The following is a 17,940-nucleotide window of genomic DNA, read 5'->3' as shown; positions in this document are numbered from 1 at the left end:
GTATCATTCTAGTAAACCTACATTGCACTCCCTCCAAGGCCAATATGTCCTTCTGAAGGTGCGGTGCCCAGAACTGCTCACAGTACTCCAGGTGCGGTCTAACCAGGGTTTTGTATAGCTGCAGCATAACTTCTGCCCCCTTGTACTCCAGTCCTCTCGATATAAAGGCCAGCATTCCCTTAGCCTTATTGATTATTTTCTGCACCTGTTCATGACACTTCAATGATCTATGTACCTGAACCCCTAAGTCCCTTTGGACATCCACTGTTTTTTACCTTTTACCATTTAGAAAGTACCCTTTTCTATCCTTTTTTGATCCAAAGTGAATGACCTCACATTTGTCTACATTGAATTCCATTTGCCACAGTTTTGCCCATTCATCTAATCTATCAATATCGCTTTGTAATTTTATGTTTTCATCTACACTGCTTACAATGCCACCAATCTTTGTGTGGAGATGCCGGTGATGGACTGGGGTTGACAATTGTAAACGATTTTACAACACCAAGTTATAGTCCAGCAATTTTATTTTAAATTCACAAGCTTTCGGAGGCTTCCTCCTTCGTTCACCTGACGAAGGAGGAAGCCTCCGAAAGCTTGTGAATTTAAAATAAAATTGCTGGACTATAACTTGGTGTTGTAAAATTGTTTACAACCAATCTTTGTGTCATTGGCAACCTCAGATATGAGACTTTCTATGCCTTCATCTAAGTCGTTAATAAATATTGTGAATAATTGAGGCTCCAAGACAGATCCCTGCGGGACTCCACTAGTCACATCCTGCCAATGTGAGTACCTTCCCATTATCCCTACTCTCTGTCGCCTTTCGCTCAGCCAACTTCCTAACCAAGTCCGTACTTTTCCCTCGATTCCATGGGCTTCTATCTTAGCTAACAGTCTTTTATGTGGGACCTTATCAAATGCTTTCTGGAAGTCCATATAAATAACATCCATTGACATTCCCCTGTCCACTACTTTAGTCACCTCTTCATAAAATTCAATCAGGTTTGTCAGGCACGACCTACCTTTCACAAATCCATGCTGGCTCTCTCTGATTAACTGAAAATTCTCGAGATGTTCTGTCACCCTATCCTTAATTATAGACTCCAGCATTTTCCCCACAACAGATGGGGCTTACTGGTCTATAATTGCCCGGTTTCCCTCTCTCTTTTCTTAAAAAGCAGAGTGACTTGTGCAATTTTCCAATCTAGAGGGATAGTTCCTGAATCTAGTGAACTTTGAAAGATTATAGTTAGGGCATCTGCAATGTGCTCACCTACTTCCTTTAAAACCCTGGGATGGAAACCATCTGGTCCTGGGGATTTGTCACTCTTTAGTGCTATTATTTTCTTCATTACTGTTGCTTTACTTATGTTAATTTTATCGAGTCCCTGTCCCCGATTCAATATTAGTTTTTTTGGGATTTCCGGCATGCTATCCTCTTTTTCTACTGTAAATACTGACACAAAATAATTGTTCAACATGTCCGCCATTTCCCCATTGTCAATGACAATATCCCCACTTTCAGTTTTTAAGGGGCCAACACTGCTCCTGACCACCCTCTTTTTCCTAATATAACTATAAACGTTCTTCATATTGGTTTTGATATCCCTTGCAAATTTCTTTTCATACTCTCTTTTTGTAGCTCTTACTATCTGTTTTGTGACCCTTTGTTGATCTTTGTATCTTTCCCATTCGCCAGGATCTGTGCCATTTTTTGCCTTTTTGTATGCCCTTTCCCTATTTCTTATACTGTCCCTTACCTCTTTAGTTGTCCTTGGCTGTTTTTTTTGGCAAGTAGAGTTCTTGCCCCTCAGGGGTATAAACCAATTCTGTATCACGTTAAATGTTTCTTTAAACATTTCCCACTGATCATCAGTCGTTTTACCCATTAACAGATTTGTCCAGTTTACTGTGGACAGTTTCTGTCTCATCCCATTGAAGTCGGCCTTACCCAAGTCTAGAATCTTAGCAGCTGATTCACTTTTTTCCCTTTCAAACACTACATTGAACTCGATCATGTTATGATCGCTATTGGATAGATGTTCGCGCACAGTTAAGCTGTTAACTAAATCTGGTCATTACTCATTACTAAATCTAGAATGGCTTGCCCCCTTGTTGCCTCTGGGACATACTGCTGTAGAAAACTATCCCGGACACACTCAAGAAATTCCCTAACTTTCTGACAGTTGCGAGTCTGCTTTTCCCAATCTATGTGAAGGTTAAAGTCCCCCATTAAGACCACTATGCCTTTGCTACACGCTCGTCTAATCTCCGCATTTATACAATCTAGCACATCAGAGCTGCTGCCAGGGGTCCTATACACAACTCCCACTTTAGTCTTAGATCCTTTCCTATTTCTTAATTCAACCCATAAGGTCTCTGTTGGCTGCTTACCTCTCGTTATATCCTCCTTTATCATTGAATTGATTTCATCTCTAATCACTCAGGCTACTCCTCCCCCCTTCCATTTTCCCTATGTCCCCTGTAAACCTTATAACCCGATATATTTAGTTCCCACTCCTGACCATCCTGCAGCCATGTCTCAGTAATAGCTATCATGTCATACCCTCCAATTTGAATTTGAACCTGTAGTTCATCTAATTTATTCCTTATACTCTACGCACTTGTAGATAGAACTCTTAGTTGGGCCACACACCCTAGCCTGACCTTTAGCTTTGATGCTGGGTTAATCGCCTTATGCCTTCTAGTTTTCACTTTATCTGTAGTGCCTAAAGTACACTTTCTTTCTGCTGCTCTTCGCTTTTCCCTTTCACTTGTTCTTGAACAACTGTTTGTACTATTTGTATTGTAAATTTCCCCTGGGTCTTCCCCTCTCTTGCTGCTCTCAACTTTACTCCTTTCTGTCTCCCCGCTCAGGTTCCCATCCCCCTGCCATTCTAGTTTAAACCTTCCCCAACAGTACTAGCAAACACCCCCGCGAGGACATTGGTCCCGGTCCTGCTCGGGTGTAACCCGTCACGCTTGTACAGGTCCCACCTTCCCCAGAACCGGTCCCAATGTCCCAGGAATCTAAATCCCTCCCTCCTACACCATCCCTGCAGCCACGCATTCATCTGGTCTATTCCCCTGTTCCTATACTCACTAGCACGTGGCATTGGTAGTAATCCTGAGATCACTACCCTTGAGGTCCTGCTTTTTAATTTATCTCCTAACTCCTTAAATTCACCTTGTATATTGAGAAGATCGATAAGCAGATTTGATCTGTAAAACAGGAATGGACTTGCATCGAATTACATTGAGTCTACAGTACAGAAGCAGGCCATTTACCCAACTGGTCTATGCTGATGTTTAATCTCCACACGAGCCTCATCCCTCCCTACTTCATCTGACCCTATCTGCACATCCTTCTATTCCTTTCTCCCTCATGTGCTTATCTAGCTTCACCTTAAATGCATCTATGCTATTTGCCTCAACTACTCCTTGTGGATGCGAGTTCCACATTCTAACCACTCTCTGGGTAAAGAAGTTTCTCCTGAATTTCCTATTGGATTGATTAGTGACTATCTTATATTTATGACCTCTAGTTTTGGACTCCCCCACAAGTGGAAACATTTTCTCTATGTCTACCCTATCAAACCCTTTCATTATCTTAAAGGCCACTATGAGTTCACCCTGCAGCTTTCTCTTTTCTAGAGAAAAGAGCCCCAGCCTTTTCAGCCTTTCCTGATAAGACTTGTTTGGGTTCATTGGTTTTTTCCTTTTGCAAAATCTTCTGTAGACAATTAGAGCTATACTTTGCTCTCCCATTCATTTTAACAAAAAAAAAAGACATGAGTAATAAAATGTAAAGCCCACTTTATATTCATATCGTTTTTTGTTGCTAAAATTAGCAGAGGAAAGTATATCCCTCCATGATGAAATAATGCTAGTCTTCAGACTTCCACAATGCAGAGATCGTTTGTGACACATTTACAATTTTGTTTTGCTGAAAACCCAGTATAAGTGTATGAACGAAATGGGTCAACTAAGTACCCAGTTCAGAGGCATGATGATGGGAAATGCAGCTCCAGATTATGATAACAGACATTGGCCCCTAATTTCTGCAGGGTTCTCCTAATTTCCTGTTGTAACTTGGGTGGGAGATTGGCGGATCCCTGGAGTACCAACTTAAACAGCCATATTTAGCTGTCATGCCATTTCTCTGTGGGTTCTGTCGATCTCCCACTCGCGAATTTCTGTGGAAATTCTAGACTCTTCTGATTAATAGAGTTTAATAACTCTGGATAAGAACTGCTAGGTGATAGTGAAAAATGTTTTCTTTCAGTTCGTTGGCTGTCGGTAGTGGAAGTATGATGGCCCGTGTTGGAAGCACAGTGGCTCCTTTTTGTGTTCTCCTTTCGTCGGTGTGGCTCTATCTACCACAGGTAATAAGATTCTTATTTAAAAGTTAGCTAATGTATAATGGATTTAAATAGAAATTACCTGTATATGTATAATATATTAAAACTATTTAGTCTATGTGCACTTCGGGGCTACAAAACCTTACTTCCTTTTAATGAAAATTTTTTCCATTACAAATTTCTGTGTGCACATTTATATTGGAAACTGTCCATGTAAATTTGTTATGCTGTAATTACACCCTCCTGCCAGTAGTGGCCTTGTAGTGCTTCAATTTTGCCTCTCTCAGCTCCTCGACATCTGCTGCAGAGAAACTTCTATGCTCCAACCAATTCTACTTCCAAATTGCTGTAGGTTTTTTCTATTTATCTAGTCCCAGTATTATATAAAAATAAGTACAGAATGTATGGATAAAATGGGGACTAAATGCTGTCTCTGCAGCCTGGTCCAATTCTCCCCTGCCCGCTAACACTGTCTGACCTGAAGACTACACTTGGCCTTGACTCCCCGTGTGCAATGCCACAGGAGATTGATAAGTGTATGTGGCAGTGAAACCAATAACAGTCGTAACATCCGACCTAAAGACGTGCGCTTAGTGAAATGATATGATTGTAAAAAGGTGCCTTATAGAAAACGTACAGGGTTAATTGGAAAGAATCGGCTTAGTAGGCTGAATGGATTTTTATCGTTCCAATATTTGTTCCTGATGCTGTGGAATATTAACTTCACTACAGCGTGCTGCTAGTCTAGCTTGTTATATCTGTGTAGCTTTTACACTTTTCTAACTTAGCGGGCATTCTTAATGTTTTATTATTGTTTTATATTCCTTTGTAATGATAAACAGACATAATGAAGACAATAAATACTTCTGGATTTCATTTAAGATTTCAAATATGCAATAAATTTAATAGTAAACATTTAAAAATACTAATGTCGTCTTTGTCCCTTTGTGACAGCTGATTGTTGGAATCATGTCCTTTCTGACTGGCTTGTTGACCTTGTTGCTCCCGGAAACTCTCGGGAGGCCTCTGACCCAGACCTTTGAGGAGGCTGCAGAATTGCAAAGAAAGTTTAAGCAAGACAAAGCCAAAGAAGTCTCGTCATGTGGAGGATGTAGCAGTGCTGCCATGGCAAATATTGAGAAACAGGACTTTATTATCGATGGTATGGAGAAGTCAAAGGAAGAGCAAAATCTGATTGAACATTTAACAAGGTTATAAAGCTCATTTATTCATCACATAAAGCCTTGAAACAGGCAGGTGTTATAAAGCTGGTATTGATTAGATACTAATATCTTAAATCTGTGAACTAACAAAAGTATAGAAGCAGTTTGGCACCTATACAAACAAAAAAAAAGTAGATCCCAATATGATTTTTAGTAGTTTGTCCCTGCTCTAGTTAATAATGGTCAAGAATTAGTCCTATTAGATAGCAAGAGAACAACTTCATATGAATTATAGTGCATGCTAATTTACATATATTGGAATTTAACTGCAAAATGAATATTGACTGATAACAGTCTAACTCATAGCCTACAGTAGGCTGCATTTTATACTCTTAGCAACTGTCTCTTCTGGTAAAAAAATCTACTCTTCAATTTTGATCCACTAGGACCTCTAAGAAAATACTGACACATAAATGTTTCAGGTCTTCTATAACATTAATCAGAACTGGATGATGAGAGATGTGTTTTTTGGGGAGGGAATTCAGATCTACAAGTAGCTAAGACTAATTTTGTTGCATTAGTTGCACAAATCATGAGTCAGATAAGCTGCTATCTATTAGCATGTTGTCCAACAAAAAAACAATCCACTGTAGTGGACCCAATTGTTGGGCTTGATCCTCACCCATTAGCTAGATCTTTAACAACAAATGCTAACCACTATAAACGTAGACATAAGAAACACAGTCTTCATATTTTTATTGTTAGTGGTGTCATATTTTTGCCAAGACTGACAAATTTGTATCAAAATTTAAATATATATATTTGAGGGCAAGACTCCCTCTGGTGTTTTCCCCATTTTCTGGCCACCCTGGATCATAGAGGCACTCTGGGCAAAAATTCTCCACTAATGTCACTGTGAACCAGCATTAGAACATATGGCCCACACGTGATTATCCTTCTAGTTGTCCTTCTTTTGAGAAAGTGCCTGATCTCTGCTTGGCACCTATCCATAACACTGTGCATGAGAACAGGAACTGAGTGCAACAAACCGAATTGAACCTACACCCCATCACTCAGTAATTACATAGAACTTACAGCATAGAAACAGGCCATTCGGCCCAACTGGTCCATACTGGCATTTATGCTCCATACGAGCCTCCTCCCACCCCTTTTCATCTAACCCTATCAGCATAACCTTCTATTCCTTTCTCCCTCATGTACTTATCTAGCTTCCCCTTAAATGCATTTATGCTATTCACCTCAACAACTCCTTGTGGTAGCAAATTCACATTCTCATCACTCTCTGGGTAAAGAAGTTTCTCCTGAATTCCCTATTGATTTATTAATAATCAATCTTATATTTATGGTCCCTAGTTTTGGACTCCCCCACAAGTGGAAACATCTTCTCCAAGTCTGCCCTATCGAAACACCTCATAATTTTAAAGATCTCTATTAGATCACCTCTCAGTCTTCCATTTTCTAATATCACATTATTTTTAGTTTATCACCAACCAAAAAACGAATTTGCACCAGCAATAAAAATACAAAACTGTGTAGCAATGTCCATCATAAGCTGGAGTTCAAATAACCTTAAGATGTTTGTCCTCCAATGAGAACATTTTAAAAAATCTTTTGGTAATCTTCTTTCATTTTTTTATCCGCCCCAAAGTTAGCCATGTTCTTTCTCCTACATCTACACTGCCCTCTGTAGTCAGGAAGGCAAGAGATTACAGACTGTAGATACCTCCAAGGGTACTACAATGTCAACTCTTAGTAGACCTGCAGAGATAACTTTTTATAGCTTATTAAAGAATTTAACCTTAACACATTAATTAGTGTGCAGCCCAAGGAAATCCTTCCAATTGAGAAGCACAAAAAGAAACAAAACTGAAGACTCCTTGAAATCGTACTTTGATTTGTGGAATCCATAACAATGCGTTAAACCTATTAGCAATTAATTAATAATATAAAAAGTGAAAATATGTATTACATATAATAAAATAATGGGCACTGTTCTATTGCACGAGACCCATGCCTGTGCCGCTGGGTTGCCCAAGTGCGGATCTCTTTCAGGTGGCTACAAAACCAAATGTAAAACTGCAGGGACTTGTTATGACCAGCTGCTGGGAAGACCCATTTTTTTTGTTGGATCTTCCAGGCCATCAGTCTTAGAGAATCCTGGTAGTTTTACACTTGGCTTTTAGCCAGCAGTGCACGAACCATGCTTGGGGAACCCAGCAGCACAAGCGCAATATAAGAGCTTCTAAAGTGTCCTTGCTTTCGGTCATTTGCCCGTAATATTCAAGTTGAATGGTTGTGAGGTAAGATTCCAGCTTACTGAGAATCTAATTTGGAACTTTATCCTCAGTCCCTACTTTTGAGTACTTGAGAACTAGAGACCACTTACTTGAACCCATGGCTGTATTATTTAATGGCTTATGAAGAAGTTAATGCCCTTGTTATACCCTGGGAAACAGGGCTGGCAGGAGTGAGATGAATTAAACAATGCCACCTCGCTTGCATCAGTCACTCACAGTCATTGATATTCCTGTATTGCCCAAACCTCAGATGCCCATTATTCACAGGCACGCATGTAGGCGTCACTTCAGTGTTTACTTGTTTTTCCACTGCCATGCCAAATGTTGGAGGAAACCAGAGTGTCCTGTGTGTGAGGCCTGTTTCAGCTGGCCACACATTTAAAGCGATTAGACTTGTGCCGGTAAGTAGATAGAGCTGTGCCGATACACTAGTTTCTGGGACACAGAGTTGGCTTGAAATGTTATACTGGAGCAGACACAACATCGCTGCAATATCAGATGGAGGCAGGGCAGCTGAAGCAGAGGGCAATACAGCTACTTCTATTGGGATTTACATGCTGAGTTTATACTTCTTATACTGGTGTGAAAACCCTAGTAATGATAAGGGTGTTAATTAGATCTATAACATTTTACTAACAGTAGGTGACAGCACATACTAGTATTAAAAAATGGAATAACAGTGTACCTCAAGATTTGGTCACACAGTGCAGCTCATTTGACCAGTGGCAAACTAATGCAGATTTGGATACTGTTATACCTCACTGTTGTCCCAGTCCAAAACATAGCATTGATATGAAGTGGTGCTAAAATTACATAGCAATTTATGCAAGGTGGACTTATGCCACTATGCAACACCTCTGGCAATATTGTACACCTTTGAGGCTTGTGCACAGACAGCGAAGTGTAGGTGATTGCTGATAGGTGATCATTTGTCTTTAAAGGGAAAAGAATCCATTCTTTGATAGTAAATTGTACAGCTAGTGCAGCCCTTCCTAAACTTTGTTACCTGAAAACAGATGTCTATTCAATCTATCATTGAAAATAGCTGTTTAGAAAATCAATTTGGCTAGCACATGCCTCATTGTGTTTGTAATGCCCAAGGGAAAACTAATCTTTGTGACACTTCTCAGCAACACTTTGAGCTGTTGTACCCTATCAAAAGAGCATGTACCAAAAAAAACCCCAAAAAGGAATGTCTAAACAGCCATCTTTTCTACCAAATACAAAGTGCTTTGAAGGAATTTTGAAAACATATCACATAATTAAAGGAGATCAGTATTTATTTATATTTTAAATATAAATTTAATGTATCCTTGTTCCATGTGAAAACATTGTTTCTGAAAGACTCTATTTATTACTTTCAGTTAATACATTTGGTAATCATTTCTAGAATCTAGCCAGATCCCTCTAAGTCAGGTAGAATGACAGATACAATGGAGTATGTAGAATCCCTTCATCTGTCATGTATCACGTGCTACTTGGGCAATAGCGAGAGTTTACAGAGGGGTAGGAGTGTACAGCTGGAATCGGTGAAGTCCATCCCACTGGGAAATGGTGGATCTAATGGATGACAGTAGTGCTCTGCATCTGATTCTATTTGGAAGATTTCTGTCAACTGAGAGATGAATTTAACATTCATAAAAGGGCCCTGTTAACACCAACTCTCTGGCAGCTACCATGTTTACAGGTCCCTACTGCTGGGCGACCAAAGCACACAACTATTTCAGGCGATGGGCCCCTTTTGACATGCAAATTAGGACCCTATGATATGCACAACCAAAGAGGCCCCAAAAAGGTACGTTTTAAATTATTTTTGTGTGGCCAGAAGGAGCAGGAGTGCTCCTCCGGGCCCCACAAAAATAATCTGGGCCACTGTTACGCCGAGTACCCCTAACCACCGCGATCGTGCCCCTCCCCCAGGACTTACCTTGCACCTGCCTGAATCCGGAAAGCTGCATCGAGATGCAAATTTGTTGCCTGCAGCTCGACAAGTGCCCCAAATAAAGCCAGGGCCTCAAAATGGCTCCGGCCTCTTTGCTGCCGGAACGGGTGTGTGGCTGGCACGTTCCGCCAGTCGACCGCCAAATATTAAAATCCACCCCCACGGCCTTTTACCCTTAAAACAACAGATTGTATTTTTTTTCTTAAAAGTTAATCTAAACATTATGGTAAAAATTAAGTACAGCATGTCCTGGTCAATCTGATCTGCTGTAGGAAGCTCTTGGAAGCTAGTCATCTTTGCCAAAGTTTCTCGTGCATTAAGTACATTCAGGTTCATGTGTGCAGGATGAGAGGACATGAGGATCTTGGGCAGTACTGGATTTACTGCCAGTGTCCTGATGGAAATTTAATGGTGCTTTGATTTGAGAACAAATCTGGACATTGCAGAGATGTTATGAAAAGCAGGTATATTATGTCTATTTAACAAACCTTTTATGTGGGGGAGGGGGAGAAGTGGAAACAGGAAAATCTATTCGAGATCCACCTACAGGAAAGTAATTAGTAGAGTTGAAATTTGTCTGTTAAAGCAATTAAACTCACACCTTTAAAAAATAATGCAACACTAAGCAAATTAAGAAGCCATTTTTCTACAGTCAGTTATTTTTTAAATAATACTTTATTGAACATATTAAAAAGGCCCGGGTAGAAAAAAAGTTGTGTTTCAAATAATTGGTCCATAGAATGAACAAATACACTACTTTGAAAGATACACTGTTCACAGTTTTAAGTATTTCTAACCTTTAGAATGTTGGATGGCGCTTTCTAAACAGGTGCATTGACGATGGATTTTTCAGAACTGCTGCTGTGTGAAAGTGGTGTCATGCAAAGGCACGCAAAATTTCCCATTTCAGTATTTCTGTGCTGTCCACAAAGTGACGCAGCCATTCATGTCATTAGTATTAAAATGTGTGGAAATCCACAGAAATTAAGTTCAACAAAAAACACTAGGGGTCCCCTAAGATTTTTTTTTCCAAACTTGAACCCCTGTTTCAAGTTCAGCACACGTGAAAAAGTATTTTCTGTCAATTTCTAAGGCACTATTACAAAGCAAAAGTGAAGACACCTGAGAAAAATTCCTTGATCAAAGTATCATCTGAATAAACTGTAACATTAAACTCACTTTCACTTTGATGTTCTACTGATCCTCTGAGGATTTATTGATACAGTTAACTGATAAATGTTAACCTTGTCACCAGCACAGACACAAACTTAAATCAGAACAAAAAGTACTCTGGGCAGTGTAAACTTACAATATGCGAACAACATTCAAATGTATACATATTTAGCATAGCACAGCTTCTGTGTTAGTGGCACTGGCCGTAACTCTTCAGACCACTGAAAACAGTCAGTGGGTTTGCAAACAGCACCTCACTATATTTACGTACATGAACTAAAATTAGGTTTGATGTGTTCATAATATGAACCGAATCAAAAACTTTGGCAGGTCAAATTATAAATAGACCTATGCTCTAGATGTTTAGGCAGGTTATTTGTGGTTCTTTGAAATTAAACTGTATTTGTGATTAGAGAATCTGTATTCAAGTCACTGTATTAAAATGTGTATTGTTTATACTGTACCTGAAAAATGTATTGGACCACAAGACCTAAAATCTGATTGCTGTGAATGTAACTTAAGTTTCTTGTGTATATACTAGCTCTACTAACTCTTACCTATTGCAATTCATTGATTTGTGCTTTGCTGAATAGTTTCATTTCAGTTATGCACTGTGGAATAAATGTAGGCTTTAATTAAGCCAGAAAGCTAAACATATTGTGCATTAGTACCATTTAGTTTTGTTGATGTGAGAATTGACCAATACTTCTGAAAGGTGTCATATAGTTTGCTGTTAATTGCCCGTCCAAGCAACCTTCAGGAAATGATACAAAAACAAACCATTGCTGTAATATTTTAGATATGGTGGTGAAATATTTTCCTGACTGCTTTGAGTAAGCTTTTTCTGCTTTAAGCTTAAAGGGAACTCTATCCAATTTTAAAAATGGTAAATTTAAAAAAAAAGCAAAATTCTGTGGAATGTTCTAGATGCAGAGCACAAGCTAGCCATGGGAATGCATAGCAGGTAGGAGAAGTAGTGACATTGCCCTGATGGTGAAGAAATCAAATGCTTATCCAGAGTGGTTCAGAACACATTGTCAGAGGATCCCCTGCCTCAACACTTTTCATCTTTCTTTATCTATAAGCTTATGCAGGCCACCTGCCATTCCTTGTCAGAGAAGGTCAAATAGGCGGGCGGCCCACTCTACTGCTGCTTTCAGGCATCAGAGCAGGCTAGGACAATTTGCCATTAATATTTTTTCCTTGCTTCCTGGGATGATGTGCCTGACCTCCATTCTTATTGAGATTGGAAACTTAGCACATTCTCACGCTCCAGGTCATGGAGTGCTGGTGCAGCACCGTGCCATAGACAATATTATATCTGAGTAAATAATTAAAATTGACCCTTTTTAACAGCAGGCTGGAGTTCTCCTTTAAGAATAAAAGTGATAGTAATTTTTCAGTTTGAAAGTCTATTCAATCACTTAGGTTCTCATTTTCCGAGTTTAAAACAGACTCGTTCAATGTAGACCCATAAAGCCCTAATTTCAGTGCTACAGGTATTGAGTTTGGGAACTGTCTTTATGGACTAGGATGGTCATTTGGAATTCTGTGAAATTTTCTTTGCTTTTCCATTACTATACATGATATGAATTTCTTTAATAAATTTTATTGAAATAGTTTAGTTGAATGTATGGGCTTTATTAATATTACCTTTTCACTTGGAATCACAATGCAAACCGTGCTCAATAAACCAGAACAAAGATATAAATAAATACAAGCTGGACTGGTGACCAGATGGTTTGGCACACTGACCTTTCACCACAGGGATTTGTGCTCAAATACAGCCGTAGTGATGGAATGAAAGTCATTTCTCTCTCTTTCTCTCCCGCTCCGCCTCACCTTCCTCTGCCTGCTTTTAAGGAGGATTCTATGTGAAATCACTTTGAGCAGTCTCAGTTTGGTTCCTAATTGGTGGCAACATCACAAATGGTCCACATTTCACACACATTGGCAATCCTGGAGAGACAATAAATAAGTGGAATGGGAATGCCATGCTGGTGCAGCAGGAAGTAATGTTTGGGTTTCAGGCATATTCAAGTAGGTTTTCCTAAGCGGTCTTTATATTCACATTTACTTTTGTTGGGCCATAATGCCTTAATCTATTCTATTCTGTACTTCACCTAGGACTGTTTGAAGAAGACAAAGAACAAACTGTTCAATTTTTGCTATTTTTTTCAACCTCCACATATAAATAGGAATTACTGCAATCACACAGGAGGAAAATTACCAGGACCCATGAAAAAAATGTTCACCCTGCCAGTCAGCTGTTTTCTCCCCCTGCCCCCCCATCTGATGTGTAACAGCCTTGTACTGAGGCAGTCCTCAATCCACCCCCACTCCCCCAGATCTGTAATCTTGAATGAGAAAAGTCTTTGAGTTTCTAGTTAGTAAAATCATTTCTTTCAGCCCCTTGGCATCAAGAGGGGCAGTTCAATTCAAGCTTTGTTGGAGTTTAGCTGGAAAAATAGTTTGTGTGCCATCTTGTGTACACATTTGGATTGGTTTGCAACTTCCTCAGGTTTTCATCAATCAGTCAGACCTCAGGGTTCTGACGAAAGGTCATCGACCTGAAACATTGGGCTTGATTTTACCACCCGCTATCGGGTGCGTTCTCGGCGGGGGGGCCCCGAAAATTGGGACATCCAGGAGCGGGACCGGATCCCGCCTCGATCCCGCCCACTTCCGGGTTCCCCGCTGACGCGCCGGCGTGCGCGCGCAGCCCCCGCTGGTGGGAATCCCGCAGGCAATTAAAGCCAGCGGGATGCCACTTGACAATATTCAGTTTGGTATTTCAGGTCATTAACTGACCTGATTAAGGGACTATGTGGGATTTTTGAACAACATGGGACTGTTTCCCACACTGGGGGAAACACCTCGGTGTCATGACCACCTCGGAGGGCGAACAGCATCACCAGCCTCGCCATCCACGCCGTCCACCTCTGACACGTGGAGCCCCACAACAGAGTGCTGTGACACATCCACCTGTACAGCAGGAGGGAGGGCTACCGCAGAGAGAGATGCATCGCAGAGGGCACTACCCTCGCCACAGGTTCCACAGACCGAGGCTCAGCCTCCTGGACGTCTCTGAGCAGCAGTGCACACGGAGGCTCAGAGTCACTCGACATGTAGCCGTGGACATCTGCAGCCTCTTTCATGCCGAGCTGCTCCTGGCTGGCCCGTGCACCATCTTCCTACCTGTCGCTGTCAAAGTCACCACTGCCCTCCCGAACTTCTCCTCCGCAGCCTTCCAGGGTGCAACCGGGGACATCGCCGATGTCTCTCAGTCGTCTGCGCAGAAGAGCCCTGCAAATACACCTACACCCACTCTGCAGTGACACAATGGGTGGCATCAGTGGTGGGTCCTCATAGTGATACCCAGGAGTGGGCATTATTGCACAAACCGGACAGGATTCGCGAAGACATGGCAGTAGTGCCAATAGAATGTGTGATGTGAGTTGTTCTGAAATTCAATATAAGTAACAACCATGACAAACCCTCAAACACCCTTGTGCATCCCCTTCATGCTCACGACACGTTTGCCTTACGCTGCCTACTGCACATATGTGATGCATGCCCTGTGGCTGCAGCACAGGTGGTGGCAGGTTGAGTGAGGCTGGCCGTGAGAGAGATGCACGAGAGGGTGACTATGGGATAGAGCCATGAGATTGTATGAGGATTGGGTTGCGTGGTAGTGGCGGGATGAGCACTAGCGAGGTGAGTAGGTGCAGGTAAGATGAGGATGGGGTTTGAGTGGGTATGAGGGGTGATGTGACAGAGTAGTGTTGGCAGTGCCGAAGGATATGTGGGGTGGGGGCAGTGATGTGGCAGACGGAGTGCAGGTGAAGGACTACGTGTACTCACTGTGGCTGACCTACTGAGGTCATTGGACCGCCTCCTGCACTGTGTGCAGGTGGGCGATATGTAGGTGGCGCAGGTGACCCCCTCTGCCACCTCGAGCCAGCCCTTCCTGGTGGCGGAGGCGGGCCGCTTCCTCCCGCCCGCCAGGTGGAAGATCTCTGTCCTCCCCCTCCTCCTCACCCCATGTATTGATACCTGGGGTAAGGCATCATTAAACTGGGAGCAGCCTTCCCCCTGGTCTGCTCCATGCAGTCATCTTTGCTATTGGTTGCAGCATCTGTCAGTGGAGGACTGCCCCTTTAAATAGAGCGCCTCCAGCTGACAGATCTTACTGCGCATGCGCAGCCCGCCCGACGCGCAGATCAGCAGCGGGGAACCCGGAGGAGCAGGTAAGTGAATCCAATTAGTGGTTTGCCTGCTGCGATCGCGCGGGAAACCCACTAATTTCACCGGGCGCGTTACCCACGCGCCCGCTAGCCCATCCGCCGAGAACCCGTAGCCCTGGTAAAATCGGGCCCATTAACTCTGTTTCTCTCCACAAATGCTGCCTGACCTGCTTCGTATTTCCAGCATTTTCTGTTTTTATTTCAGACCTCAGGGTCTGGCTGCTGATCAATGGCTTCAACATTTGTATCTCACAACAAATTTTCCCCAGCAACAGAGAATCATTGACACCTATCTGTGTTGCCTTCCATCGCCATTAGAGAATTCCTTGTGTAAAAACCTGGGGCTCAATTTTTGGACCCCCGAGCCGGCGGGTTCGTGGCGGGGGGGGGCTCCAAAAATCGGGGATTCCCGAGGCGGGTCCAGAGCCCGGCTCCAACCCGCCCACTTCCGGGTTCCCCAGTGACGTGCTGACATGCGCGCGCAGCCCCCGCATGTGGGACTCCCGCCGACAATTAAAGCCGGCGGGATGCCACTTAAACTAATTAAGTAGGTACTTCAGGTCGTTTACAGACCTGATTAACATGATATTTTAGGAGGGGTGGGATTTTCCAAACAACTGAGACTGTTTCCCGTACTGGGGGAAACACTCCCAGTTGAAATGGACGTGTTGCAGCCATCAGCCTGTGGCAGCTGCAAAGGTCCATTTGACAGGAAGTGGGGGGGAGACCCTCACTCATTGCAGGAGGCCACTCTGTCACTTTGGACAAAGTTTGGCCTCCACCATCCTCCTCCTAACAATAAAATTCACAAACTTGCACACTTGCCCTGGTGTGCAGGCACATTTACCTACCTTGCGGACCCCCTCAAGATGGGGGCCGCCATAGCTGCAGTCATGACCTCCTCGGAGGGCGAACAGCATCACCAGCCTCGCCGGCCACGCCGTCCACCTCTGACACGTGGAGCTCCACAACACAGTGCTGTGACACATCCACCTGCACAGCAGGAGGGAGGGCAACTGCAGAGAGAGATGCATCGCAGAAGGCAATACCCTCGCCACAGGGTCTACAGACCGAGGCTCAGCCTCCTAGACCTCTCTGAACAGCAGTGCACACGGAGGCTCAGAGTCACTCGACATGTAGTCGTGGACATCTGCAGCTCCTTCATGCCAAGCTGCTCCCGGCTGGCCCGAGCACCATCTTCTTACTTGCTGCTGTCAAAGTCACCACTGCCCTCAACAACTTCTCCTCCGCATCCTTCCAGGGTGCCACCGGGGACATCGCTGACGTCTTAGTCGTCTGCACAAAAGAGCCCTGCAAATACACCCACGCCCACTCTGCAGTGACACAAAGGGTGGCATCAGTTGTGGGTCTTCATGGTGATCCTCAGGAAAGGGCAGTAGTAGTGACAATATAATATGTAATGTGAGTTGATCAGAAATCAAATATAAATAAAAACCATGACAAACCCTCAAACACCCTTGTGCATCCCCTTCATGCTCACGACACGTTTGCCTTACGCTTCCTACTGCACATATGTGATGCATGCCCTGTGGCTGCAGCACAGGTAGTGGCAGGTTGAGTGAGGCTGACTGTGAAAGAGATGCACGAGAGGGTGAGTATGAGATAGAGCCATGAGATTGTATGAGGATTGGGTTGAGTGGTAGTGGTGGGATGAGTACTGGCGAGGTGAGTAAGTGCAGGTAAGATGAGGATGAGCTTTCAGTGGGTGTGAGGAGTGATGTGACAGAGTAGTGTTGGCAGTGCAGAAGGAGATGTGGGGTGGGGGCGGTGATGTGGCAGACGGAGTGTAGGGGAATGAGTAAGTGTACTCACTTTGGCTGACCTACTTAGGTCATTGAAGCGCCTCCTGCACTGTATGTAGGTGCGCGATATGCTGGTGACCTCCTCTGCCACCTCGATCGAGCCAGGCCTTCTTGGTGGCAGAGTCAGGCCGCTTCCTCCCCCCCCACCCCTCCTCCTCACCCCATCTAATGATACCTGGGCTGAGGCATCATTAAACCTGGGAGCAGCCTTCCCCCTGGGCTGCTCCATGCTGTAATTTTGCCTATTTTCTGCAGCATCAGTCAGTGGAGGACTGCCCCTTTAAATAGGGCTCCTCCAGCTGGCAGCCTATGATGTGCCCACGCAGTCTGCCCACTGCGCAGCTTTCCAGCGCGAAACCCGAAAGCAAAGGTTTCAATCAAACCTTCAATCAAGCTGCGATTGCGTGTGGAGCACCCCGATTTCACTGAGCGCATTACCCACGCACCCAGTCGACCCCCCCGCTGCCAACCCGCCACCCCCTAATATTGGGCCCCTGGTCCAGATTTAACACGTGGTCAAAGTGATCAACTCTGTCATTCGGCCCTAAACCTCTCCGCTCTCTACCTCTCTCTCCTCCTTTAAGTTGCTCCTCAAAATCTACCTCTTTGACCAGGTTTTTGATCACCTGCCCTAATGTCTCTATGTGAGTCGGTGTCAAATTTTGTCTGCTACCACTCCTGTGAAGCACCTTGGGACGTTTTGCCACATTTTACTACATTGAAGGTGCGAAATAAATGCAAGTTGTCCTTGTTGAAGGGAGTTACTGGTCACTAGAATGTTCAAGCTTGATTTTTTTTCAGCGCAAAAGAACCTCAACATTCCAAGAAGTTCCTCAGTGTTCAGAATTAAACCAGTGTCAGACTGCTAATTCAGCATATCTTTGAGTACTTATTGCCTCTCAGCTATTGG

General features: G+C 43.3%; 1 protein-coding gene across 1 annotated transcript in view; it reads left to right on the top strand.

The window, feature by feature from the left end:
- slc22a16 (solute carrier family 22 member 16) overlaps positions 1-12,584 on the top strand; it is a 44,856-nt gene extending 32,272 nt beyond the window's left edge. Inside the window, exons 7-8 of the mRNA XM_067985042.1 lie at positions 4,289-4,388; positions 5,319-12,584. Coding sequence (XP_067841143.1) covers positions 4,289-4,388; positions 5,319-5,582 — 364 coding nt within the window. The 3' untranslated portion in view covers positions 5,583-12,584. The remainder of the gene's footprint in view (positions 1-4,288; positions 4,389-5,318) is intronic.
- The last annotated feature ends 5,356 nt before the right edge of the window (positions 12,585-17,940 follow it).

This window comes from Heptranchias perlo, chromosome 5 (genome assembly GCF_035084215.1).
Source record: "Heptranchias perlo isolate sHepPer1 chromosome 5, sHepPer1.hap1, whole genome shotgun sequence".
Taxonomy (NCBI): Eukaryota; Metazoa; Chordata; class Chondrichthyes; order Hexanchiformes; family Hexanchidae; genus Heptranchias; species Heptranchias perlo.
This window is presented reverse-complemented; position numbering and strand designations above follow the sequence as displayed.